The sequence below is a fragment of the Lynx canadensis genome, chromosome E2, assembly GCF_007474595.2.
Source record: "Lynx canadensis isolate LIC74 chromosome E2, mLynCan4.pri.v2, whole genome shotgun sequence".
NCBI lineage: Eukaryota > Metazoa > Chordata > Mammalia > Carnivora > Felidae > Lynx > Lynx canadensis.
This window is the reverse complement of record NC_044317.1, coordinates 866,133-893,490: the sequence shown is the minus strand read 5'-3', so window position 1 is coordinate 893,490 and position 27,358 is coordinate 866,133. Positions and strand designations below refer to the sequence as shown.

The 27,358-nt window shown below is 62.4% G+C and overlaps 1 protein-coding gene across 15 annotated transcripts in view; it reads right to left on the bottom strand.

Moving 5' to 3' along the window:
- Positions 1 to 1,030: 1,030 nt before the first annotated feature.
- The window catches only part of ANKRD11 (ankyrin repeat domain 11), a 180,619-nt gene continuing 154,291 nt past the window's right edge, over positions 1,031 to 27,358 (bottom strand). For 7 of the 15 annotated variants that reach the window (XM_030298538.1, XM_030298537.1, XM_030298534.1 and 4 more), the window contains 10 exons: positions 17,898 to 18,068; positions 17,594 to 17,797; positions 16,040 to 16,182; positions 13,737 to 13,884; positions 6,951 to 13,453; positions 5,470 to 5,568; positions 5,239 to 5,382; positions 3,437 to 3,529; positions 3,088 to 3,253; positions 1,031 to 1,901 (listed from right to left, as the gene is read on the bottom strand). In XM_030298538.1, the coding sequence (XP_030154398.1) occupies positions 1,312 to 1,901; positions 3,088 to 3,253; positions 3,437 to 3,529; positions 5,239 to 5,382; positions 5,470 to 5,568; positions 6,951 to 13,453; positions 13,737 to 13,884; positions 16,040 to 16,182; positions 17,594 to 17,797; positions 17,898 to 18,068 (8,261 nt within the window). In that variant the 3' untranslated portion in view covers positions 1,031 to 1,311. Of the gene's footprint in view, positions 1,902 to 3,020; positions 3,254 to 3,436; positions 3,530 to 5,238; positions 5,383 to 5,469; positions 5,569 to 6,950; positions 13,454 to 13,736; positions 13,885 to 16,039; positions 16,183 to 17,593; positions 17,798 to 17,897; positions 18,069 to 18,515; positions 18,613 to 27,358 lie in introns of all 15 variants that reach the window. The other 8 variants (XM_030298544.1, XM_030298541.1, XM_030298542.1 and 5 more) reach the window with 8 other exon arrangements.

Below are 27,358 nucleotides of genomic sequence, written 5' to 3'. Positions count from 1 at the left end.
GCTGCCGACCCCGAGACTCTGCACGGGAGCGCCGGGCGGCGGGGACGCGCGGCTGCGGCCCCGGCTCTGAGACCAGGAAACTGATTCGTGTCCGGGAGGCGGTGCGGCGCTGCCCTCCCCGATCCCCAGGCCAGCACACGAGGGGGGGTTCCGGGAGTCCCGTGGAGGGACAGGGCGACCTCCCCCGCCCCCTCCGTCCCACGCGTGGACTCGGCGAGGGCCCGGCCCGCAGGCCTGCGGAGCTGGGCGCCTGCTCCCGCCGGGGGTTCCTCCGTGGCTCAGGTATTGGAGGCGGAGGGGAGGCCACGTGATGTGCCCCAGGGCGTGCGCGAGGAGGTCCGCCCCGCACCTCCACACCCACGTGTCCACAGCACCCTGCGTGCGGGGGGCCGGGCGTCCGGTGCGGTGAGGGCGGCCTCAGGAAGGAGCCACTTTGGGAGTCCTTGTGCAGAAGGCGGCCGTGGGCCGGCCGGGTCTCATCCCCGAGCATCTCCTCCCAGAGGGGCGTGGGGCGGGGCGCACACCTCCCACTCCTGCCCTCCGAGCTGGTTCTGGCAGCACGGGGGTCCCGGTGGTCGGGACCCTTGCACAGCTGCAGCGTCGCTGGGGAACCTGCCAGCCCCCCCCCGGGGGGGTGGTGGCGGCTTCTGCTCTGGGCACAGAGCCGGACGATGGTCTTTGCAAGGCCACACAGCACGGGACCTGCTGCCCCAGGAGCGAGTGACTCTTGTTTCCTTCCGGGGGGGGGAGGTGGGTTGGCCCTCTCTGTCCCCAAGCCCAGGTCTGGCTGCCCGGGGGACAGGACATGAATGGCTCAGGGATCCCTGTCCCCGCTGTGAGCTGTGCAGCTTGGTGGGGGTGGGGCTTGGGGCCCAGTAAAGACCGGAAAAGGGAAAAATTAGTTTCAAAAAAAAAAAAAAAAAAAAAGGTAGTAACTGGGGAGCAACGTAGTTGAAGACAGTGTGGTGTTCCAGTGGGGCAGCCCCCGTCGGTCCCGCGTGTCGGCCCCTCCTGGAGAGGGCCTGTCGTGTACAAAGAGCATTTAATTAATTTATTTATTTCTTTACACATAACTGAAGTGATGTTACAGTACATAAGTTATTTACAACTGTGCAGTAATGTGTTGCAAAATAAATTATCTAGAAGGCAGCAAAAGTACATTGTGAATGTGTATAAAACTGTACAGCGTTTACGGGTACACTTTTTATATGATTATTGGCTCTGTAGTGTTTCAAGTTATGTTCTCAGAAAGAGAAACAAAATGCCCAAGATTAAAGGAAAAAATATACAAACCACGTGGATTTGACTCCATTAAAAACACAACCCGAGAGTCCCGGCTCTGTGTCCCTCCGCAGCGGGCGGGCGGCCCTGCGCGCGGCCACGGCATCCCGGCCCGCCCGAAGCCCGTCCCCGGCCTCCGACCCGGAGGTCGCTGTCCGTGAGGGGTGGCCGCCTTAATTTTCTTTCTTTTAGTTGATCAGAATGGAACAGGAAATTGTAAAAAATACATCCGTTCTGCAGCTCCTGAAATGCCCGTGCAGCCGTCTCCTCGTGCTCCCGCGGCAGCTCCCGGGGGGAGGGGCCGAGTGCGGGGTCTCTCCCTGGACGTCCCCGCCCGAGGGACAAGGTCTCCCTGCACTGCCTGGACTCGGCAGCGGCGCCGGGCAGACGCGTGCGGCCCTCGCCTGTGTCCCGTGTGGCCGTCCCGCGGGGCGTCAGGCCGGCAGAAGCACGAAGTCGTCGTTGACGTCGACCATGGGCACGTAGAAGGAGGGCACCTCGTGCACACACAGCGCCTTGTGCCCGGCGGGGTCCAGCTCCTGGGCCTTCAGCTGCCACTCCATCCGCTGCACGGCGTTCAGGGCCGCGGCCTCGTGCTGCTGCCGCATCAGGAGACACGTCTGCGGGAAACGCGACAGGTGAGGGGCGCCGAGGCGAGACCTCGGTCCCGCGCCTTCGCCCCACGCCCTGCCCGGGGAGTCGTGAGGCCCAGCGCCCCGCGCCCCGCCCCCCACCCCCCACCCCGGGCGTTGCAGCGGCATCTCGACAGTGTCACTGCACTCGTTCACGGCTGGTGACGCGTCACCTAGGCCGGGAGCGTTTGGGATTTGTGGGCACTGAACCCCGGCAGCAGGTCCTCGCGGGCAGTGCCGTAGCGGCTCCGTATCCGGGGCGCTGGGGGGCAAAGGTGAGAGCGGACACGGGGACTCGGACGGGATCGCCGAGGGGGGTTGGGACGGACGCAGCACACACGGACAGAGAAGCGGACGTGAGCAGTCTGACGTCACAGCGCGTCTCGCTCGCTCAGATGTGCGCAAGCGCACGTACGGCGGGGAATCGCCGTCCCTAATTCGCCTTGAAGTAGCTGGGAGTGTGTGGAGGGGAGCGGGGAGGGGGGACAGGGGCTCTGAGTGCTCCGTCTTTGGTCTTCGGGAAAGACACCACCCCACGCTGCACCGGGGCCGCGTCTCCGAGCCCGTGCGGACTCGACCTGCTGGGCTCATCGTTCTAGCCACCTCGCCTCTCACTGGTTTCATGAGTTCTCTGTACATCCGGGGCGTGGGGCTCGTGTGGCGCTTCTATCGCCCAACCCCGATCTTAATGTCGTCACCACTCCCGTCTGCTCTAGGAAAGCCTCCCCCCCCCCCCCGTGCAGCCTGCGGGCCCGGCTGGCGGGACCTGGTGCGGCAGCATCCTGGAGCTTCCCGGGGACCTGCCCGAGACCGGGGACGCCAAGCGGGCTCCTCTCTGCTCTGGGCTCTGGCTACCCCACGCCAGCACCCTCCCAGGTGCGTGCGCTGCTGCGGCACCGCGGTCGCGGGTCAGTGAGGGAGGGGACGCAGCTAAGGCCGGCCTCCGGGAAACACGGTCCTCCTTTCCAAGAGCGGGCTCCCCGGGGCGGGGAGGATGGAGAGCTCCGGACCCCTTCCCCCAGCCCCCTAGAGCCCTAGGGAGGCCGGCGGGTGTGCCCCCCCCTCCCCAGGCCCTGCCTCCTGGAGCTGCCCCGGGGTGGTGCCCACCGTGCCGCCGAGTCTGTTGGCTCTCGTGGGCGGCCCTAGCGCCTGCACGTGGGGATTCGCTTCTTACTTGCTAATCTTTCTCTAGCTCCCACCCATGCTCTCTGGCTGCTGCACTGGTCAGCACGTCCAGAGCAGTGGTGATGGGTGTGTGCTGTGACCTTTGAGGAGGGCTCAAGGTGGGGTCCCACAGAGGTCTGACCGCCAGCTGGTGACAGGAGCTGCTCCCCGCACACCTGGACAGGAGGGAAGACACTCTAAGGAGGCAACATGGGGGGCGGGGAGACCTCAGCTCCCTGAAGGCATCAGCCGGGCTCACGGGGTCTGACACTGTCACTTGCAAACGGGGGATCCGGCAGCAGCTGCCCCCTCCCCCGCCCCCGCTGCCGCCCGGGCGGGGGAGGGCACAGGGTCCTCACCTTCATGCGGTCGTACTTGTCGTCCACGTCCTGGAGCCACGAGATGAACTGGCGCGCATTGAACCGGTCGCGCACGGACTTGTTCTCGTCGCCCTGAGGGGAGAGGCGCGGACGCTGGATGGGGAAGAGTCAAGAGGAGCCCACGGTCCGTGTCACCCCCCTGCCGCCCCTCCGTGAGGAGCTTGGCTGGCGTGTCCCCAGGAGGCCGCTGAGTGTGTGTGTGTGTGTGTGTGGGGGGGGGGGGTGCGGGGATGTGTGCTGGGCACAAACAAATGGGCGCCCTCAGTCCCCGGCCCCTACCGCGTTCCCTGGGAGTCACGGGGACGCGCACGGTGAGGCTGGCAGGGCTATGCTTTGGTCTCTTCGGTCTGTAATTCTCTTTGAAGAGACCTGAGGTGCCTTGGCCGGGGGGCGGGGCACCAACCTCACGTCCCTGTCCTCACGCACGGTGGCCCTGCGCCCACAGACGGGCTCACGAACAGGTAAAGCCTCAGGACGGAGGGTGGTGGTCTCACCGGCCCCCGCGGCCTGGGTGTCCCGGGAGGCCGTCACACGTCACCGTGTCTGTGGTGCGGCCTCGGGAAGTGAGCGCAGGCCCCACCGCAGACGCTCGGCAGGGCAGAGGCCTTCACTGTCCTCAGGCTCAGAAGCAGCCCAGGAGGTCTTCCAGCCCCTTGGTTCTTTCAGAGGCACAGAGCCCCCGCGGTGATCACCGAGGCCCCAGCCCTTTGGGTTGTAGACTCTTTCTGCTCTAGACCAATCTCGTTTTTATATGTACTACGTTCAGTTGGGAAAGTTAAAAAAAATTCTTTTAGTTTTATGTAGGCTCCACGCCCAATGCAGGGGCTCAAACTCTTGACCCCAGGCACCCCTAGTGGGGAAAGTTTTTAAGATCAATTCTTTTTTTTTTTTTTCATTTTTAAAAGTTTTTTTTATTTTTTAAATTTATGATCAATTCTTAAAGACTGCATGTAAGTGAACGCAAAGCCCTTGATGTGCAAATAAAGAGTCTTAAAACCCACGGAACCACTGCTGTCTGCACACGGCCAGCCTGAGAACGCTGCCCAGAGCCCCAGGGGTCCGTGCGGCGTAGCTACGTGAGCCTGGGGTGCAGCAGGCGTGCACGCTGGCCAGGGGACAGGAGAGGCCCGAGGAGACAGCAGCGTTTTTGGACAGGCCCCAAATGACACGTTCAGGGTTGTTTTTAAAAAGTCTCGGAGGCGGCTGGGGAAGAGAACAGATCGGGGAGTAAACCCGCGTCGGTCTGACCCCAGGCCTGGGTGCGCGGGGGGTGGGACAGCGGGGGCAGAGGAGGGACCCCTTCCTGGGTCAACGCTGGGAGCGGCCAGCAGGTGAGGCCAGGCAGGAAGTCTGTTCCAGCGGGCCCGCAGGACCCTCCCCTCGCCGTGGGCCCTGCTCTGCCCCCATCTGCCGCAGGACAGCTTCCCGGCGGGGCCTCCACAGAGCAAGTCGCCTGGATACTACTCGTCTCTTATTTAAATTTTCCCCTAAAACAAGTGTAACTCTCAGTGGGCGGAGAGACTGCGTCCACGAGGACCCCGGAGCGGGGCATCTCTCGACACGGCCAGGGTGCTTGCTGCTTGCTGCGTGTCCCGCCGCGTGGTCGCTGCCACCCTCCCCGGCCCCGGCGCGGACTGGGGGGACCGAACCAGGCTGGGCTACCTGCGGGATGCGGCCCTTTCCCGCTCGCTGCCCACGGTGCAGCCCAATCCCAGGAGGCCCAGCTCCTCTCGGGAAGCTGCAGACGGGAGAGCGAGTGCCGGGCCCGGACGGTCACCCACCTGACTCTCCAGAGGCATGTTGTAGACCTCGGAGTCCAGCAGCATGGTGCAGGCGCTGAACGGCACCGCCTGGTTCGCGATGGTTCTCGCCGCCCGGCAGTGAACCCGCAGGATCTCCTGCTCGCAGGAGACTATGAGCTTTTCCTGGAGGAGAGCAGCCAGGTGAGCAGGACTCACCCGGACAGACGCGCCCCGTGCCCGCCGCCCCCCGTGCCCGCCGCCCCCTCTTACCCGCTCGATGCTGTGCTGCAGCCGCAGCTTCCCCCTCACGGCCTCCTGCTGCTTGAACAGCTCCTTCAGGGGCTCCGCCAGGGAGGGAGGGGGCGCGATCTGCAATCACGGGGGTGGGGGCGGGGTGGTTGGTGAGGCTGTGAACTTGCACCAGGAACACCAACCCACTCGAAGGCCTCAGCCCTGAGACGCGCCCTCTGGCCTGGCGAGAAGTCCAGGAGCGCCCGACCTCTGCCCGCCCGCCCCTAATGGCCTGGGTGCTTTATGGCGTGGGGGCCACGGGAAGGGAAACAGCTTTTTTTTCTAGAACGAAAGGCGGGAGTCGCAGTGGAAAATAAGAAGTTAACACAAACCACAGCGACCCCTACTGTTTTCTCTATTTTCCGAACTTTCCATGAAGGTCATGGTGCTCCGTTTTGAAAACCAAAATTTAAACAAAAGGGCAACCAAACACGTCACTGAACAGAAACCTCAGGCCAGATTTTTCCGAACTAGTGACCCAGAAGAGACCCAGCACCTGGATGCTTCCAGGCCAGACGTCCTGCTGGGCTCAAAGCTGTCTGGCCCCCACCCCCCTGCCCCATCAAAGTGCCGGAAGACTGGGCTGTCCAGGGAGGGTGGTGGCCCGGGCAGCCGTGCCCCCCAAGGCCTCGCCCTTTGAACCTGACGCTCAGAGCCACCTATCGCTGTTCAGAAGACACCCGGTGAAGAAAGAGCCAGCTCAGATGCCACCTTCCAGAACACACGATCCAGTGTGACTCTCGGCGGGGAGGGGGCTGCTCTGAGGTGGGCCCTGTGGGCTGCGGGCCTGTTCTGGGCCTGATGGTAATGCAACGGAAGTCCTGGCTCCCCTCCAAGCGGGTGGGAGGGTCCGAGATGAAGCAAGTCACGTGCGCCTGGGCTGAACAGGTGCTGAGGGGCCCAGGGCGGTGGCTGTGCTGCAGGGGGGCTGTTCCTGGGCAGGGGTGGTGGCAGGATCCCGCCCCGAGGAAGAGGGTACAATGGGAGAAGTGGGGATGCAGACGGCTGGCTGGAAGGTGGTGTGTGTAGATGGCGGCGTCTGCACAGACACCGGGTCCCTGGGCTCCCAATGCCCACAGTGGGGGGATGGGGGGGGGGGGGGGAAGCCGCCAGGGTGCTTGCTGCTCAGGGCTGCACGGTGACGACAGTGAGGCCTGGCCTCCGGTTGGCAACCTGGGGCCACTGGGAACACGGGAGTGTTACCGGGGGGTGTTAAAAGGGCCGAGCGGAGACCCTCACTGGCAGGGGCAGGCACCGAGCGGCCCAAGGGCAGCCCCAGCTGGAGGTCTGCAGGGCGTAGCTACAGCAGACAGACCAGCTGGGTGACCGTTGGCCCAGCGGACCGAGCGCTGGGCACACGTGTGGTTGGCCAGTCAGGCCCCGGATGAGGAGCGCAAGCGGGACGCGGGACGGCCGACAGAGCCCCGCCAGCGGGTCTCCCTCCCGCCTCCGGTACTCACCACGGGGATGTGCAGCTTGCTGAGCGGCTTGCCGTCCAGGAGGTAGGAGCCCGTGTAGGTGACGTACTCGGCGTAGCACTGGGGCGCCTGCGGCGTGATGTAGCAGAGAATCTTGCGCTTCTCCTCGATCTTCTTCCTGATCTGCAGGTACTCGAAGTAGGGGTTGGACCTGTCGCTGTGGTACGGCTCGATGTCATCCAGCTTGATGGCGTCCACGATGGCGGCCAGCGTCTGCTGGATCACCTCCCGCGTCTGCTGCGTGGACGTGTTCATCTGCTGCTGCAGCTGCTGGCTGGAGCGCTGGAAGCGGCGCTTGCGCGGGTGCTGGGCCTGGGGGTCGTCCTCCTCGCAGCAGCGGCCCTTGGCGCGGGGGGGCGGGGCGGGCGCGGGCTCCTTGTCGGCGGGCGGCGAGCTCTGCTTGCTCTGGTTGGCCAGCATCTGAGCCCGGTTCCGCGTCATGCGCTGGGGGATCTCCTCCACCTTGGGCGCCTTCGGGGCTTCGACCGCGGGTTTGGGTTCTGGTTCTGAAGCTTCGGGCTGGATACCGCCCACAGGTCCCTCGGGGCCGGCCCCGTCCTCCACGTGTGCCTGTGCCGAGCCATCCGCGGCGGCGGCCGCGGCGGCGGCGGCGGCAACGACGGCGGCGTCGGGGGTGCCGTGGGACGCGGCCGGGGGGTCCCGGCCCTCGGCCTCGTCTCCGCTCCCCGCTGGATGCCGCTGCGGGGCTGGCGGTGCGGGCCCCAGGCTGGAGTCCGAGTCCTCGGGGGGGACCCTCCCCTCTGACGTGACCCCTGCCTCTACCGTGGTCTCCAACATCACATCCGGCTTGGGCTCCTCGGGGGGCTCCGGCTCGGGCTCGGCGGGGAGCCGGGGAGCCGCCTGGTCGGGAGGCAGTGCGGGCTGTTCCTCGGCAGCCGCTGCAGGGACATCCCCGCCATTCGGGACTACGGGGGGCCCCGCGGGGGTGTTTTCCGGAGGGCCAAGGGGAGTCTCTTCTACTGGTTCCGTTTCGACATCAGAAACGTCTTTAGCTTGAAGAGGAAGCTCTGGCAGAGAGAAGGGCCCCAGGTCCAAGTCGTCCTCGGAGTTGGGGAAGCCGTCAGGCCAGGGCACCGCTTCCACCTGGCCGAGGGCCGACAGGTCGTGCCCATTTTCCAGGAAGTTATTCTCCATGGGCGCCAGAGCCTCCACCTGAGTCACGGTGGCCAAACACGCAGGCTCCGGGGCCGCGTCAGGGGGCGCGTCAGGGAGCGGTTTGCAGTTGGTGAAAAAGGGCTCCAGCCTGGAAGGAGGGGCAAAGGGGGCTGGTTCTTCTGGGGCGGGCACAGCGGCCGGGACTGTGTCCACCACGTCGCCTTTGGCGCCCTCGAGTCCAGGCTCGGTGGCCGACAGAGGGTATGAGTCAGGGGAGCCTGGGTAAGGGGGCTCTGGGGCGCCGAAGGGCCCCGGGGCAGCAGGGTGGAGGGCCTCAGTGGGGCAGAAATGCTGCGGGGACTCTGGGAGGCGCTGTGGGGACTTAAGCAGGAGGTCCGGCCCCACAGGCCAGCTGACGGGGTTCTCGGGGGCGCCCCCAATCAGGCTGCAGGACAGGGCCTGCTCCGAGGCAGCTGGGTGCGCCCACTCGACGGGATCCTCTGTGATGACCGTGCTGAAGGGGCCCTCGTCCAGCGGCTCCAGGTAGCTGGGCTCCGGGGGGATGATGGCAGCAGTGGCCTGCTGGTCCTCCGTGGCATCCAGGGGGATGCCCAAGTCAGGCGGGAGGGCCCCCTCCATGGACGGGGCCAACAGCTCATCTCTGTGCGAAGGGGGGGACTTCGCTTGTAAACCAGAGAAAGCACCCTCTGGGGAGGGGGTGACATTGACCACAGCCGCAGGCGGGCAGTGCAGAGCGTCCGCTTTGGGGGAGGGGATGCCATAGTCCGGGGAGTAGTACCCCGGGGACAAGCAGGCGAACTTCTCGGCAGGACCTGGGGGCACGGGGGCCTTGTCCTCCAGGCGCTGCCCTGGCGAGCCATAAGTGGACGCGGTGGGGACGCTCTGCTGTCTGAACAGCTTGTCCCCAGTGCTGAATTCTTCCTCGGGGGTCCTCCGGATATCGACAGACACCGAACGGTACAGGCTCGTGCACAGCGGCCTCGTAGGCGTCTGGCTCGCGGTTTCCGAAATCCCACTCGCTGCCACAGAGAACCTGTCGAAAAAAGAGGGGGAGCAGGCGCTGGCGGACGTGCTGGAGACGGGCTGGGGGTCAGCGCAGTCGAAAATGAGGTCGGAGTAGTCGTCCGCGCTGCAGGACGGGGTCCTGGGCGTGTGCATGGCCTCCTCGTAGCTGGGGCACGACACCACGGACGCGGGCGTGGGGACCCCGGTGGGCCGGCCCTGGTCCGGCCTCGGGGAGGCGGGCAGCGCCTCTTTCGCGTGCGGCCCGGCCAGCCAGTCCCTGGCGTCCCCGGCCGGCCCCAGAGGGGGCTTGCCGTCGGCGGCCGGCGGGGCCAGAGCGGGCTCCTTGGGCCTCTTGTCCTTCGGGGCGGGGTCCGGCACCAGCGGCCTCCGTGCGGGCACGTCCAGGCCCTTCTTGCGCACGTCCTCAGCGGGCTTCGCCCTGTCCTTGAGCTTCGGGTCTCCGGACCGGTGCCTCATCTTCTCCATCTGCTTCATCCTCTCCTTGTGCCGCTTGTGCCGCTCCTCGACCTCCAGGTCCTTCTGGGACAGCATGCGCTCGAAGCTGGTCATCATCAGGTCGCCGTCGCCCAGAAGCTTCTCTCTGGGCCGGGCATCTCTCTTGCCCTGGTCTCTGGCTGCCGGCGGCTTATCGTTGCCGTTGCCGACCTTCACCGAGTCACCCTTTTCCTTCTCCGGGTTTTCCTTGAACTTCTCCTTCGGTTTGGTCTCGCTGAGCTTCAGGCTCTCGTCCCGGGACTTGTCTCTGAGTGCGTTTGGAGGGTTGTCCTTGTCTCTGGCTGCGGGCTTCGGCTCGTCCTTGTGGTGCCGCGGGGGCCCGTCGCTGTGCCTGTCCCTGTGCTTCTCCCGCTCGTCCCGCCACCTCTCGCGGTGCCTCTCCCGCCGCCTCTTGTCCTTGAGGGCACCGGCGGCACCACAGCCATAAGGCTTCAGCTCCTTGTCCGCTTTCTTGGAAGGCTCTCTCTCGGAATCATTTTTATCTTTCTTTTCAGCGGCGAACAACTCAATGGTTTTATCTAGCTCGTCCTCTACGTCCGCTTTGGCGCCGTAAGGGATCCCGTAAGCGTCGGCGTCTGAGAAGTCCTTGTCGTACTGGCCGGGGTCCTTCCTGCTGCCCGTGTCCTTGTAATCGTCGCTCTTGTCTCTCTTCTCACACTTGTCTTTCCGGACTCTCTCCCGATCGTGGCTTTTCTTGGACGAGGACGAAGAGTGTCTGTGCCTCTCTCTCTCCTTGACCTTCTCCTCTGGGGGCTCCGTGAAGGACACCTCTAGGAGGGCGCTCAGGCCGGGCTCCTGCCCGCGGTCGGTGAAGCTGTCCGAGGACACCTCGCTGGCCTTGTCGTTGGAGTCCTCCCGGTACGCGTGCAGGGCCTCCTCCTCCAGCCTCTCCAGCAGGCTCTTCTCCGCCTCGGCGCTCCTCGACACCTTCCTGTCCCGGCAGTGCTCCCGGTCCGGCCTCTCGCGGTGCCTGCTCCTGGCCTTGTCCTCCGCGGAGGGCTTCCGCTCCAGCTTCTCGGGAGGCTTCTGCTTGTTCTTCTTTTCCTGGGTGGGGTCGGCCGAGGTGCGGTCCTTCCTGTCCTTGTACTTGTCCGCACCCTCTTTGTCCTTCTTGTCCTTGTGCTTCTCCAGGACCTTTTCTTTCTTGTCTTTCGCCCCTTCCGCGGCTCCCTTCTCCTTTTTCTTTTCTCGGAGCTCTCGATCTTTCTGCTTCTCTGCGTGCTGCCGGTCGGCAGAGTGCTTCCGGTGCCGGTCGGTGTCCTGGGGGCCGTCCGCCCGCGGCGCGTCCCCGGCGTCCCCGAGTCGGAGCCCGCTGGCCGCGAACTCGTCCTTCTCGTCCTCGCTTTCGTCTGTGAATATGTCGGCGATGTACCAGCTCTTCTCTTTACCCTTCTTCTCGTCTTTTTTTTCAGGGAAGTCCTCGGAGAGAAGACCAGGGAAATTCTTCTCCCTCTTTTCTTTCACCTGGTCAAGAGACGCCTTTCTCTCCTTGTCCTTATGCTTCTCCTTGGGATCCTTCTTCTCTTTAAAGCATTTATCAAACTCCTTGTCCTTCTGACATTTCTCGAGGACAGACTTTTCGCTTTTATCTCTGTCACCGGACTTATCTTTGTATTTCTCTAATTTCCCCCTTTCCTTCTTCTCCTTGTCCCTTGCCGCGTGGAGCCTCTCCCAGGGCTCGGGGCCCTTCCCAAAGTCACAGTCGGGCCTGTCCTTGAAGCCGGCCTCGCCAGCCAGCTCCTTCGGCTCCTCCCGGTGGGCCTCCTCGGGCTTGGGCCTGCCATCCTTCCGCTCCTTGGCGGCCTCGAGGGCGTCCTTCCTGTCCCGCCCGCCCTCGGCGGACTCCCTCCGCTTTTTGTCCTTGTCGGGAAGGCAGCCGGGGACGCCCTTATGCTTGTCTGCCTGATCCTTCCTCCTCTCGGAGCTCTTGTCCCGACAGTCTCTGTCCTTCTTCCGGAAGAAGGCATCCCTGTCGCTGCGCCTGTCCCCGTAGTCCCGCTTCTCACGGCCCTTGCCCTCCCGCTTCTTTTCCTTGCTGTCCTCCTTCACGGTCTCCAGGATCAGTCTGGCCACGGGGTCACTTTTAACATCCCTGTAGTCCGTCACTGGAGAATCCCAACTGTCGTCCCCTTTGAAATCAAAGGACGAATCGGACAAGTCCGAGAACCACCGATCCTGCTGGTCGTCAGAAAGGCTGAACTTGGTGTCTTCGTTCTCCAGAAACTGACTCTTGTTACAATATTCATCGAAAGCGGAAGAGTCTTCCCTGTAGACTTTTTCTTTTTTCAGTTTGTCTTTTTCTTCTTTGAAAGCCTTCTCCTTCTCCTTTGGAATCCTGTCCTCCTTGCAATCATTCTTCTTCTCTAGCTTGGCGGGCCTGTCTTTGGACTTTTTCTTCCTTTCCTCTTTGTAGAGCCTCAGTCGTTCCTCTTTGGGAGACTTTTCCTTCACCAGTTTCTCTTTTTCTGCTTTACTCCCACGGTCTTTGTCTTCTCGGAAAGACCTGCTCACATCTTTGATTCTCTTCAGGGCCTTCTCGTCTTTGGAAACCTTGACCACCTCCTCTTTGAAGAGCCATTCCCTGTCTTCCGACTTCACCTTGCCGAGCCGCTCGTCCTTCCTGAAGTGGTCCCGGTCGTGCTTCAAGGCCTTCAGCTTGCCCTCGCTGGGAACGTCGCCGTCCAGAAGTATGGCCTTCTCCGGCCGCTGCTTGGAGTCCTCATACTCGTAAGTGAAGCTTTTCAACTTGAGTTCCTGACCGACGGAGCACAGCCCTTTCTCCTTGTTTTTGTGTTTGTGTTTTGTTTTGTGTTTCTTGACGACCTTGCCCTCCTTGTCCAGCTTGGGAATGGCGCCGTCCACGCTGGCGTGGAAAGAGTTCTTCTTCTCCGACAGCGTGCTCTGCAGGCCGCCCCGCTTCCTGTGCTCCGGCTTCTTCCTCACGGGCTTCAGCGACTCCACGCTGGAGCCCTCGGAGGAGCAGTCAGACTCGCTCGTCAGTCTCGTCCTCGTGGAGTCTGACAGAGAGCTGACCTCTGACCAGGCGGGAGAAGAGATGCTTTTCCAATTGTCTGTCCGCCAGTGCCTGGCGTGCTGGTCCGCGTGGCCGGGGTTATGCTTCTGGGCGGCAGAGCTCCCGTGAGACGAGGTGGAGGAGGCGGACAGAGAGCTGAACAGGGACGGGTCCTTCAGCACCAGTGGGGACTCCTTGAGGCAGCCAGAGCTCCCCACCGAGTCCCCGTCGTCCTCCCCGCTCTCCGAGGACTCGCTCTCCGACTCGGAGGAGCAGAACTTGTCGTTCCTTTTCCCAAACCGCACTTCCTTGCCTTTTGTCTCCTTCTTCCGCTTCTTTTTCACTTTATTTTTCTCTTTCTGCTGCTTGGAATTGGAAGGTTCCCGCGTCTTGTTACCGGGCAGTATCGCGTGTGCCGAGAGCCTCAGCTTCTCTCCTGTCCCCACAGTGACCCCGACGTCCTCCTCGTCTGACGTGTCTGACAGGATGCGATGAGCCGCTTTCTTTGGTGCAATCGTGTTATTTTTAGTGTAACTTTTCACTTCCATTTTGGGTATAGAAATAAAACTATTTGATTTAGTTTCTTTTCTGTAATCCTTTTTCAGTAAGTGTTTGTCGTCCACTGGAGGGACTCTGTCCTGCTCGTCATCCTCGTCAAACTCGTACTCATCCTTGACGGGGGTCACAGTTTTCTGGGGCTCTGGATTCTTAGCCTTGTGCTTCAGGCCTTTTTCAAATTCAGAGTCTGTGTTATTGCCGTCAACCGAACTAGAAGGTGCGAACGATGGGGCGTCTTCCTCCTCTGAGCTCTCTGCTGGGAACAGGGAGGAAGAGGTCAGAGGCAGAGTCACGGCGACCCTACTGAACATGCACGGGGACGGCGCTCTGCAGACGAGGCAGCGGGGGGGAAGGGGAGGAGAGACAGCTCTTCGCCTGATTTAGATAAATCGGAGGCCAGCCACAGGCAGGAGGAAATGAGAGAGAGATTTGTGTGAGGGCAGGGCCGGAGGACGAGGAAACCCTGGGGGTGGGGTCCCGGCCGTCCAGAAGCTCCCCCACCCCAGCCGGCGCACGCGGTGCGGCTCCCGGCCACTGACCGGTCGAGCTCTCCTCGCTGGACGTGTAGGTCCCCTTGCCCAACAGGAGATTCACCATGGTCGGGGAGTTGGCCACCTTCAGCGGCGTCTCGCCTTTTCTGTTGCTTTGCTGAGGGTTCCCGCCATACCGCAACAACAGCTTCACCACCTACGAAACAGCAACCGGCAGGTCAGGGGCTTTCTGAGAAGCACGTGACGCGCCCCCGTGCCGGTACAACTGCAGCCGCTTCCTAGAGTCCTGTGCTTGACCAGACAACAGCCCCCCACCGCCACAGCACGGCCCCCCACCCCAGCCGAGCACGCCGCCACACGGAGGTGGTCTGCGCTCCCATGCAGAGTCCTCCCCATCAGTGGTGGGCCGACTACGGCCCCATGATCTCCCGCCAGCGATGAGCCACCATCCGGCAGGGCCCGCGGGGTGTGGAAAGAAGGGCTCTGGAGGTCTGGTGGGGAGCGGGGACTGACAGGACAGAGGAAACAAAGAGCGAGCTTCTTCCAAGTAGGTTTATTTTGTGTTCTCGTTTATTTTAGAAAAGAAGATTGCCTCTTCCGTGCCTTGACACAGTAAGGGGGGGGGGGGTCCTGTGAATGACAGACACAGTCCAGGTGACCCCGCGGCAGCTCTGCTCAACTGTCTACAGCCGGCAAGTGTGCTTCGCACACCCGGGGCGGCCGACTCACTGCCCTCAAGTGCAGGTTCAGTGCTGTCTCGGCCCCAGTTCGGACACTGCAGCGTTAAGACAATCTTTAACCAGGAACACCCCGTCGCTCATTCCCGCTTAGGACGCCGCGGCCTCCCCCGACCAGGACCCCGCTTCCCGGGCACGGGTTTCCCACGGCTGCTCTAGCGAATCACCAGCCCCTCCGTCTCGCCAAGTCTGCAACGGGTCTCGCTGACCCTACAGATGTGTGGCGTTGGCTCCTTCCTTTCTGTGTGCGTGGGGTCCCTTGCAGTGGTGGGACTGGCCCTGTGTCCCTGCCGTCTGCCTGCTGAGGGCTGTCCCAACTGCTGGAAGCCACCATGTCCCTCGGCCCCTTCTGCCAAGGCTGGCCATGCGGGTGAGCCGCCCTCACGGTCTCCTCCCTCTTGGGGAAGGGTTTCTGCTACACGGACCCCAGAGGGCACTGGGCCCGTGGGGATAATCGAGGGTCACCACTGCATGATCTTTTGCTTACTCCCATCCGTGAAGTCCCCTTACCACGTGAGGTCACATATTCACAGTCCCAGGATCTGGACGGGGATCTCTCCGGGGGCCGCTACCCTGCACCCCTCCCCGTATTTCCACAGTCTGTTCCGTAAGGTAGTTTTACAAGGACAATTACAGAAGTACAGAGATTCAGAGGACGACCCTGTCCCTCCCCACTCTGTCGGCTGCCAACGTAGCGCCAGACTCGTGTCATCAATCCCTCCCCCACCCTGGGTACTCTAGCGGGTCCCAGGCATTTCATAAACTTTCCTAGCATTTCTCTAAAAGGACTCTTAAAAAACCAAAATAACCACGATGCCTTTATCTAACCCAAGGAGCTAACCAAGAGCCCTGACGTCAAGTACACAATCTGTGTCTGGACTCGTCCGGTCACCGTGGGCATCTTCTCATTCACAGCCCTCCCCCGACCGTGTGACTCATCATCCTTCGACTGCTCGCCACTCGCTGGGTGCTGCTAGTTCCCTGGCACCTGCCCAAGGCGACGGGGCAGAGCAGCTACAGGAGAGCGTCAGAGGTGCGTTCCGGTCTGCAGGCGCTGTCCTCGCCAGGCCCCACTGCCCTTCCTGGGCCTCTTCACGAAGGTCTGGTAACGACCACAGCAAGAGCCTCGCCACCTCTGCGCGTCTCCTGCATCAGGCCCAGAGGCAGCCGTTTCCCCAAGGGGGCTAGTCCTCTCGGGGAGGCCGTGCGCTCGGGTACTCGCTGCTCCCAGACTGGTTACGGGGGTCCTCCCGTGTACTGGCTACACCTCTCTGTGCTTCAGCAACAGTAAATGCCACAAGGACAAGGACAGTGCCGGCAGCAGCCCATGAATACCCCCCCTTCCCCGCTCCCCACCGCCGTATGATCATCCAGATGCTAAACCCTAGACGTGCCCGCGTGACCAGGCAGGGCCCCGTCACATGGAGCAAGAGGTCACCCAGGTGCTGACCCAGGACGAGCAGGTGGGCTGGTCAGAGAGGACGGCTCTGGTGGGGTGGGGGGGGGGGGGGCAAACGTGCAGGACGGTAGGGACGGCGGGACAGGGAGCGACAGGATGACGTCCGAGGCGGCCAGCAGGCCCAGCGGGGGACACGGGTGCGGGGAGGCGCCCACCTTGTAGTGCCCGTTGTTCGCGGCGTCGTGCAGGGGGGTGTCGTCGTCCAGGCCCTTGGTGTTCACCTCTGCCCCCGCGGCCAGCAGCTGCTTGGCGACGTCGTAGTAGCCCCGGTTACACGCCTCGTGCAGTGCTGTCCAGCCTGGAAACAGACACTTAGGACCTATGTTATTTAATCCTCAAGAACGCCACTCCTGTCCCGAGGCAGCGCCCCGCGCGGAAGGGCTACGGTCCCGGGAGGCCCCGAGCGTCCTCTGCTGGGGCGCCCCGTCTGCCCCGCGACGTGCAGCTCGCCAGCCCTCCAGGTTCACCCTCTGGCGGGCACAGTCTGGGGTAGGGGACTCGTCGGGGGTGGCAGGCTTAATCCAGCGTATCTGGCAACACACGAGGAGGGGACAGGGAGAGCGGCCGAGGGGGCTGCGGGCAGGGTGGCAGGGTCTGTGACCACAGCTGCAGGTTTGGAAACGTGCCCTCTGGGCAGCATGTGGCTGAGGCCACGCGGGGAGGCCTCCTCTGGCGGCCGTCTCCACTAGAGCCTCGACAGGCCACCCGCAAATGCCAGTGTGCGAACGGGGCCACCCTGTGGACGCAAATTCCAGGGCTTTGGCAACTCTCGCCTTAGGAAAATTGTATTTTCGGAGAAGGTGCTATGTTCGGTTTGGGTCAGAACCCCCATCAACTAGGGCGGTGGGTGCGGTCTAGACAGGTTCGTCACGGAGACCGCTTTGCTGGTCTCACGTTCCACGCGCTCTCGGAACAAACGGCTGTGGAACGTGCCGATGCTGCGGCACAGGGCAAGCGTCCTGTTCACACCCGGCAATACTCCCCCACGACCACACGGCCCTCAAAGCAGACGAAGCTTGGCTGTCTCGGGCCGGGGGAGGAACACCTACTTCCGGCTTAAATGAAAGGGCCCTCTCGCAGACATTTCTTCCCTGGGGGGTGCGGGCCCCAGGCTGCCGGGCACCGAGGCGGGGCCGCCTCTCCCTGAACGTGCCAGGGGCGTGACTCCTCTTCCACGGAACTGGGGTCTACACAACACAGCAGAGTGGCATCTAAAAATTCCCCCAATTTGGGGCGCCTGGGTGGCGCAGTCGGTTAAGCGTCCGACTTCAGCCAGGTCACGATCTCGCGGTCCGTGGGTTCGAGCCCCGCGTCGGGCTCTGGGCTGATGGCTCAGAGCCTGGAGCCTGTTTCCGATTCTCTGTCTCCCTCTCTCTCTGCCCCTCCCCCGTTCATGCTCTGTCTCTCTCTGTCCCAAAAATAAATAAACATTGAAAAAAAAAATTTTTTAAATAAAAATTCCCCCAATTCTCTTAAGGATAATAAAAAATAAGAAAACGATCTTATTTTGAAATACTTTCCGAAACATCAGTACCTCTTCCTCAGCAGCAACAGCACATCACCCTGGTCTAAGTGCGAGGTCTGCCCGCTACCCCCAACTCCTGTGCGCAACCACCGCGCCCCCCCCCCCCGCCCGCCCCCGGCTCCACCCCTAGACCCCAGGCGGGGCCTTCGGGGCACGCGGGGTGAGGGCGCCCATGAGCGCTCACCTGCAAAGTCCTTGACGTTGACGTCCGCGCCCTCGCCGATGAGCTCCTTGATGCGCCGGGCGTCCCCGCGGATGGCCGCGCGGTGCAGGCGGGTCTCTCCGCGCTCGTTCCGCTTGTTCACTTTGTCTTTGGTTTTCGAGGCGGAGTTCGGCGTCCCCTTCTGACACACTGTCGACTGGGAGGGGTGCTTTGGTGTCGTGTCTACTGCAGGCCAAGGAGAGGACAGGCAGGGCGTCACCAGGCGTGTCCCGGTGACAGAAGCCACCGGGCCCTGGGCCGCTTCCTCGAGGCACCGGGGGCTCACCTGGGCTGTTGGCGGACTCCTCGGCAGTCATCTGCATGAGGAGAGCCACCTGCTGGCGCTCGGAGAGGGGGTAGCCGGCTCGGATCCCAGACAGCCCCATGCCAAACAGCAGCCCGGCCTTCCGGGTGACGGGCTCCTTCTTAATCCTCTTGCGCTCAGGACCCTGCTTCTCTGTGAGGCGGTGGAGGAGACAGGGGGACATTTCATGCCACGCGGTCCTCAGGACCCGCGGCCTTGCCTGGCGTCGCGGAGCCCCCGCCTCCCACCTCACAGCTCACAGGGAAAGGGCGAGAACAGGGGCGGCAGCACCGAGCCGCCCGGTCGTCACCTCCGGCGATAACAGAGACAACTCCAACACCTCGTCATCAGCCAATGAGGCCTGCCCCGCCTCGGCCCCCACCGGCCGGGTCGCGACGGCCCCCGCCGCACGCCAGGCGGTGGGTGGGACGGCCCCTCGCTGGGGCCCTGGCTCACGCGGGACAGGTCTCCGTCCGTTAAGTGCACGTGTCCACACTCCGGTTCCTCCTTCCCCGTCCCGCCTCCACACAGTGCAGATATAAATGGCAAACACAGTTCAGAAACACATAACAGGTCGAGGCCGACTTGTCAGTACTGTACCTTTCTTCTTGCTTCTAGGGACCTCCATTTCAGGCCATGGCCCTTCGAGGAGCGAACCAGCCTTGCAGTACCACGACATGGACTGAGCTGGAGGCATCTAAAGGCATCAACACAGAGCACTAACCAGACACGATGGAACAGCTCGGCCGTTCCGTCTCCACCTCCTCAGAGCGCACACCTCCTCCACTGGTCTGACCCCTTACAGAGCTCCCTGCCGACCCTGAGCACAGACACACCGCGTGGCTTCTCCGGGAAGAGGCGGGAGGAAGGGACAGAAAACACCCCCCAGACTCCGTGAACCCGGAGCCAAAGCTCACTGTCCTCCTTCGCCCTCGTGCCCCTCCTGCCGGGGATTTAGGGATCCACCAGGCGCCTGGAGCCCTCCCCACACTGCCCCCGTGCGTGCTGGGTGGGGCCCTGGTGTGGGGGCCGGGCTGGCTAGGGGGTGTTCTAGGTCACACGGTGCAAACTGCAGCCAGGGAAGGAGGGTCACCATGGGAGACTTGGGGTCCTGAAACTCCTCGGGGGAGGGGGGCCTCCCGCTCTCCACTCCGCACGTCAGAGAGGACCCCCTCCGGGCCCTCGGCTGGCTCTGGTTTGCCCTGGGGAGGCGGGTGCTGTCTGGGAGACACGGACCGGACAGGCTCCCGTGCGCCCCGCCTGCCCGACTCCAGGACAACATCCCCAGCCCACAGATGCGTCGTCTTCCATTTTCTCAAGAAGAGTTTTCTGTGAGCTACTTCCTTAGAAAGTACTGCGATCGGCCCTTTCAGAAACCACACTGTGACTCGCTGCAACACAGGCTCCCCAGGCACCCCGGCCACGATGAGTCTCTAACCAACCCATGAGGCCCGGGCTCGAGAAAGGAAGAAAGCTCCAGAACGCTCCTCATCTGTGACCAAGGACCCCAGCTTATCCACCCCGTCCCCTGTTCTGCCTACAAGCTGGCAGGCGCAGGGGTGAGGCTGGCAGCCTCCCCGGAGCCTCTACACAGGGTGAGGAACCACACATAGCAGCAGCCCTGCCCAGTGGCCCCACGAGGTCCCGAGAAGTTAAGCCACACTTTCGCAGTCACTCGGGGCCATCCCACCCAACCCGAGCTTTCTGGAACACACTCCCCGAATCAGGGCATCGGGTTTAAAAGTTCTCACACGGCCGAGTGCTCCACTAACCTCCCCCCCCCTTCTCTATGGTGACCGCTCTGCCCTGCGCTGCTCCTTCGCACGGCCTGAGTACAAACAATGACAGAAACAAGGCCCACGCCCCCAGGACACACGAGCCGACCTCCTGCTCTATGACACGGACACAGATGCCCCACCAGCTTGGTGTCTCCAACACGGGGCCCTGGTGTCAGGACAGCAGCAGGAAGGCACGTGCACACAGCTCCGCAATCAGGACCCGATTTCCACCCGGTCTCCTAGGAACCACCGCTTGGTCTCCAACCACAGAGCCTCCAGCCTCTCAGGGCCCCTGCGCCTCCCTGGGGGCCGCAGAGAGAGGAAGTCCGCTGGAGGAGGGAGACAGCAGAGCTCAGAGAAACACGTACCACACGAGGATTCCTGCCAATTACACTAAGTAACTTCAGAGGACAAGGCCAGTGGCCCAGCTCTGCTCTCTGGGGCAGGCCTAGGGAGGTGCGAGGCTGGGTGTGGGCAGCGCGTCCTCAGAACAGACCCCACAGGACCCTGAGGTGCCAGAGGGACCGGGCGCAAGGGCACTGCAGTCACTGTCTTCAAGTGCCAACACAGGCAGCAGACTCCCTAGCGGTCGGGGGTGGGGGTGGGGGGGGCGGGGGTCCCAAGAGACACCCTTCCTGGGAGTGGCAGCCGAACACCTCCACAGCCTTGCGCCCAAAGGGCTTTCTGCGGCAACAGACCGTCCCCCACCGCGGAGCAGGACGTGACGGCACCACGCCAGGCCCGCGGTCTCAGGAAGAGACTCAGTGTGCCCGCCGCACCGGGCCTCCCTCCCCTCTGTGGCCAAGAGCCCGGCTGAGGCTGGACGATGCTCAGGGAAGCGGAAGGTCCGGACTCCCTCCTGGTGGGAGGGGCCTCGCACAGCCCACCTCCCCACACAGGTCTCGGGGGCGTTAACGGAAGAACGTCTTCCGAGTGTCACCACAGGAAAAAGCCCCCAAATAGAATCCCATCTCCTAAGACACCCTTCTCTCCACCAGCCCCCACACCTCCCGGTACCTAGAGGGCCTGAGTCCAGCCAGGTGGCGTGTGGCCTCGGGTGCGGGGGGCCCAGGGCAGCTCGGACTTCTGGCCAGAGGAGCCAAGTGACATGCGGTCATGGTCACCTGCCCCTCTTCCCAGCCGCTGCTGTGCCTGTGATGGGGTGTCCACAACAGGGCGGTGGGGGTGGGGAGGAGGCTGCCCAGCCTACCTTTGCACCCCCAGCCCCAGCTGGGGGGGGGGGGGTGCGCCCCCTCGCCAGAAGAGGAGCTATGACCCAGAGCGACCTCTCAGGACAACCCGAGAGCCCCTCTGGCATCCCGCTCGTTTTTGTTTCTAATATCCAACCAGAAGCAAAGGAGGACTCCAGGAACTCCCAGCGGCCAGTGCCAGGCTGCAGAGCAGAGCGAACCTGGCAGGTCGAGGTGGCCCTCCAGGCCTACCTGCGGAGCCTCCCTGCAGTGACCTGCAGGCAGGGACGGGCCACTGGCCTGCAGCCTGGACACGCCTCTGGGGGCTCCGAGGGCTCTGCAGAGGCCCGGGAAGGAGGCCCGCCACCCCCGTCCTCACGGTGGCGGAGCTGGAGCAGCTCTCAAGGCTGGGGCCTTCCCCCCGCCCTCCCGGCCCCGTCCGGTCAGCCCAGCTGTGGTCCTGGTGGGAGATGATGGTTTCATCCGAGCCTGGACAGCTCCCCCGCGTCGCTGTCAGGAAAACAGCTGACGTGACACCTCCTGGGTTTTGTATGGTGCCAGCTTGCCGCGGTCTGTGCCGTCGGTGCCCCACCGCGTCACCCCTGCCCGGGTGCAGCCACCCAGTCGGCGGACGCAGGTCCCCACTCTCCGCAGCCCATCCCACCAACCCGGGCCTTCTGGAACACGCTCCCTCCACACACCACCGCAGCTGGCGGGCTGGAGTGCGGCCTTCCCGGGGGGGCGGGGGCTGAAGAGACCATGGTTCTCAGACTCCACTTCCCGCCACTGCGTTTCCCTCCCCAGCAGAACGTGGATGTCACCGCAGTTAATCTGGCAGCAAGGAGGCAGGCGTGCCAGTGAGACGGCTTTCCTCACGGAGCCGGGCAGGAGTGCCACCTGCCTCTGCCATCTGGCCGGCACATGCTGACGCGCACACCCACCTGTGTCCTGCCCACGGCACGGTGCGCCCCGATGCCCAAGGACCCCGTCTCACAAAGGCCCAAGTCTGCTTTCTCGTCCACATCCCGAACCTCTCTCGTTTCCTCCTCCTCTTTCCATACCTCAGTGCAGGCGATCTCCTTGCTTACGACTATCCAAGCCACCAATTCTTTCTTCTGTCGCCATCTAATGAGCTACATGATCTGCCCATTGAATTTTTAATTCCATTGGCAATTTTCATTTCCATGTATTCCATTTTGTATTTTTAAAAATCTACGTGGTGTTTTCTGGCAGCGCCTTGTTCCTTGCTCACGTTTTCAATTTCTCCTCTGTTGCACCCTACTGACCCGTGCTTTGTATCCGGTCATCCCCACGCAAGGTCCCCGGGGCTGGTTCTGTCTCAGGATGGCGGTGTCTTCCACGTGGTACGTGGTTCTGACCCGGCACTAGTGTTTGGCTGAACACTGGGGCCGGGACACTGCATGGAAGCCAATGTCTCTGGAGAGGGCTGGCTTTTGCTCTGGTCTGGGACTGGATGGGGCTCGTTTCCGGGGACAGCTCTCAAAGCCCCTTGCCCCGTCTGGATGCCAGCCGGAGGAGACGGAGGGCTTTGGCTCAGGGATGGTGCCTTCCAGCCTGAGGTGTCCCTGATGTGGCTTTCAGGGGCCTGTCCACTGTGGCCCCGAGGGGCCTGAGGCCGGCAGCTGACTCCCACTGTCCTCAGCCCCCAGGGCCCTGGAGCGCTCACAACCAGTCCTTTGTTCGGTCATCACTCACCACCTCTGACTTCTGGGCTGTTCCAGGAGAGGGCTTTTCAGGAGACAAAGTCCAGCACACTGGTCCAAAGGGAAACCTCCACCTCCTACACCCCACCACGAAACCATACGACGTCAACACTTCTTGGACCCCACTCCACAGGAGGGCATCCGGTGGGGCGCTTGTGGGATCGCAGAGATCCCGGAGATACCAGGAGGAGCTCAGGCAACGCCGACGGCAGGCAGGGTGCTGGCGTACTGGGGGCACCCCGCACCCATCCAACACAGGGCCCGATCCCAAAGTTAAGAGGCTCTCGGAAGACCACTTCTGCCAGGGCAGCGTGCACACTGGAGACGACCCACATCAGGCAGGGAGCCGCAAGGGGGCTTGTCTCTGTCCGGCCTCACACTCAGGTTCTCCAAATGCTGCAGGACCAGGACCCAAGGGTCCCCCCCCACCCCCCCAGTCTGCATGGGGGCACTTGAGTTTTGTCTGGCTTTTCCCTCCATCTTCCTGGTTTGTACCCACTTCTCTCTTTCCTTTAAAGACAATTACCACCACCGGTCACTTAAGACAGAGGGGATATTCAGCAAGCCCCTGACTTCTCTGGTCTTGGTCTCCTCTGTCCCAAAACAGAAGGGCTGGGGTCCATCTCCGATGTCTGCCTTCTGCGGTGCAGGTGGGGCTCTCCCAGGTCACGGGCTGGGTGGGTGGCCTCTAGTCAAGGGGGACCACAGTCCTCATTCCACAGACGCTGGGAAGTTCAGTGAGGGCTGTCACAGCCGTGAGGAGGAAGCCACGGTATGAGAAAGTGATGCTGGCATAAACACCCCACAACACAACTTGACAAACACTGACCCCTTTTCATGGCACCAAAGCATGGTGAGGACTTTTAAAAATAAAGCGAAATAAACCCTAATCCAAACCTGCACCAACGTACGAACCGTGCCATCAACCCTGCCAGCCCCGGGCCGGTCTGTACAAGCCTCTGACCATCGGTCAGCCCCTGCCCCAGACCCTGGGAGCACCACCGGGCAGAGTAGCCACACTGCAGCCCAGGCTCCCCCTAGTAGGGCTCTGGAAGCTGCAGCCAGCTCCCCTGGACTGCACTCCATGCTTTATCAGTCATGGTCCTAGGGACTCCTCCCTGTGAGTCACAGAACCCAGGGTGGTCGCGAGGGTCTGGCCCTGCAGACTCCCACCTATTCTGCAAATGGGGAACATCAGGAATTTTAAGTATAAAGAGCCTTCCTTGGCCACTCCACCCCCCCCCCCCGCCGTACAGGAAGAAACTGTCCAAGTTTAGGGAGGAAAAACAATGCAGAAAAGGTGTCCCTGTGGGTGGCACGTGTCCTCTCCAGCCAGAGGCTCCCCTGCAGCTCCCCCCACCACCACAGGCCGCGCCTGGAGAGCCAGGGAGTGAGCAGAGAAGCCCTTCACAGTCACGTACATGCCGCCTCCAGCGCGCAGCAGTGGAGCCAGAGTCCTTCCCCAGACAGGGACAGTCCCAGAGGAGAAGTCACAACAGCCACCCCTTCCGATCTTACGGAACCAGGGTGACCGTGGTGATCTCAGTAAACACGGAAGTGTCCCCAGACCCCTAACACAGAGCGCACGAGTAGCTTACATGTCAGCACTGCTGAATAAACTTCCAGATACTGGACACAAGAGTGTTTTTCACAAAATAAAACAAACCTTAATTTCTCATTGCTACAAAGAAACGTTCAGGTACTGAGAACAGGCAGTTCCCGATGCTTCTGATGGGGCGGTGCTCTGAAGAGCGGGGCGGGTGGGGGGGGGGGGCTGTGTGGCCTCTGGGGACGGGCAGGGCCCACCTTGGTGGCTTCGGGAAGGAAGTGGCTTCGGGAAGGAAGTAGCGGGGCTTACGTCCACACTAAAGGACGGAAAACTGCAACACAGCAGTGGGCTCATGCAGAAGCCTGAAGAGGGTGGGTGGGCACGGAAACGAGCCTAAACATTCGCTTACAGATTTAAGCTGAGGAGAAATTTAATCATACACAAAGTAGACAGATTAGTATACTTTGAAGCAAGCGCACACATCGTAGAATTTCATCACCGACACCCCGCAAGTGGAGACTGGGCAGCGGGCCTCAGGCGACCTGCCCGGGAGAGGCCACCCTGTGAGGCCTCCGCCTCCTGTTCAGCGGGGAGGGGGCAGGCTGCCTTCCCCAGCAGCCACGGGAGGAGCCGTCTCCGAGCTTCTTTTTCCTAGAAGACGTCAGGCTGCTTTGGGCAAGCACACGCGGCCCGTCCCTCCTGCGCCCAGACAGACCTGGCTCCGGAAGGACGAGCTGTCCGGGGTGCCTTGTGGGCAGCTAAAGTGACCAACCACCTGCGGCGGTCTGGCTTGGATGCAGAGTGTGTCCAGCTTTCACCACAGACGAGCCGTATTGCTCTTGGCAGGCCGCCCCCAGGCCTGACTAAGCACTGCGGAGGCCCCTCACGGGGGTCGAGGAACCAGGACAATGCTCTCCGGTGGCTCGGTGGTCCCTAGGAGGGGGCTCATCAGCCTCTTCTTCCCACCTGGGGGGCACAGCTGAGGAAGCTATTTGTGGCTCAGGGCCCCGAGTTCTGGAGCCTTCCGCGGCTCTCCCCTCCCGGTGAGCGCAGGGCCGCATCTTCCCAGCAGAGGGCGCCGAAGGGACACAGCAGGAGCAGGGGGCTGGGGCAGGGTGGGGGGGATACAGGGAACCTCGAGCCGACCCGGCCTGGCCCCGAGGGGACTGGAGTCCCCCAATCTCAGTCACTCGGCACCCACGGTTCACTCCTTCAGTCTTTCCCCGCGTGGCTTCTGCCTCCTGACTCGGTGGGGGAGGCACAGCCCAGCGGCCGGGAGCCACCTGGCCAGAGGTGTGCCGCTCTCAGAGTCTGCACCCGGCTCGGGCACTCCGCTCGGCAGAGGTGCAGACGGGACCGAGGCCTCCAGGGCCAGCCGGGGGCCCCACGGCCCGCTTCCCAGTCCTGTGTGTGACGCATACAGATTCGAGTTCGAAATTTCAGGCTCCTGATTCAAGTCCTGCACGACATGCGCAGAAGAATCCTCTCACTGGACAATCTAGCTGTGTTATCTTAACAAAGCAGATGTAGACGATGTAAAACCGGCCCCCAAAACGATCATAACAGGAGGGCAAATGCCATATTTCATACGTATTTAGATTTTTGTAACATAGTCCTTGGCCGGGAAATTCTATTTTTTAAATGTTCTTCGCTTTTTTTCTACCCAACGGTGACTCCTTCCCTGCCTTCACCTGGACCCACAACTCACAGAGAAACAACGGGCGCACTCCCTGCGCGCCCCGAGAGTCTCCCGGACGCCCCAGAGGACCCAGGTGGGTTCAGGCGAACCCACCTGGCAGCCTCTCGCTGAAACACTGGCCAGCAACAGACGAATCCAGAAGGCCGGCCGGAAGCACAGGAGCCCAAGAAGCCAGCGGAAGATGAAGCGGGAACTGCCAAGAAGTCCTCCCCAGCAGAGCAGAGCCGACAGCCCGAGAGCAGCTGCCTACCCAGGCGCACGCGCAGCTCAGACAGCAGGTTCTCTCAGGAAGCAGCTCTTAACAGCAGTTCCCTAACTCACAGCGAGGCTGCTGGGGCATTTACAGGAACATCCCGGAAGCCAGACACCAGCCTCACACCCCCACCATCCACACAGCTAACGACCAAATAGCAACCCCAGGCCCCCCACCACTAAGACTGGTATCGGCACCAAAAACAGGAGGGAGGACATCCAGGCTGCGCTAACTGCCCTCATTTCCTCTGGGCTTCTAAAGCCTGACCCACAGAAATGTCTGCGAGCCCAGGGCACCCACATGCATCGGCGGGCCTCTCCCTGTCCCCACTGTGCCAGCTCAGCCACAGGAGCCGTGGGCCACGTCGAACCCTCGTGAAGGACCCCTGGGGGGCTCACAACCTTCCTCAATATCCTTGCCAGCAAAACCAAGCCCACTTCTCTGGCTTTTACATGACTGGACATATGCTCAGGGAGCTCCTGCACAGGAGGAAGCGGGGGAGGGACCTGTGACCTCGTGAATAAAAGCCATGGCACAAACACACATTTCCAGGCTGTTCCCTCTGCCGTTTCTCCCCATTTTCTAGCCTGCTTATCTTGTCTCAGGACCTGCCCACTTTCCCGCTACCTGACGTGGACCCTCACATGCAGGAAGCCCCATCCACACCCATTTCTGGCAGGGGCCTCTGTTCCTTGCCCTCTGGTTGAATTCACCGCAGGTTCGATGGCCCTCTGGGTGCTGTGTGGCCCTTTTCGCCCGTGCCCGCGAATGGTTCACATGTCTACAGAGCAGTCAGATGACCGGCAGGCTGGGCAGGCCCCTGAGCACGGAGGTCAAGAGGAAGAGGGAGCTTGGGCTGGCAGGAGAAAGCATGGGCCCCAAGAGCTGCTCAAGAAGGCACTGACTTTCAAGTGTGTGTGCCCAGTGTTATTAGCCCCCCACGCACACACACACATACAGAGACAGAAGTGCACGCTGTGTGCAGACTCACGTTCACGTACACACACGCACACGCACGCACATGTGCACAGCCCTGCCCTGCACCCCAGGCCCCGCCACACCCGCGGGAAAACTGCACTGACTCTGGCTCCCTCTCAGTGCTCCCTCTGGCTTCTATTTCAAACAACTGGGTTTAATTTGTGCGCTTCTGTAGCCCTAAGGGAAAACACACTTATTCTCCAACACAGGACTTTCAGGGGACTGGACAGAGCCAGGGGGGCCCGGGGACCTCAGGGCAGAGGAGCCCACGC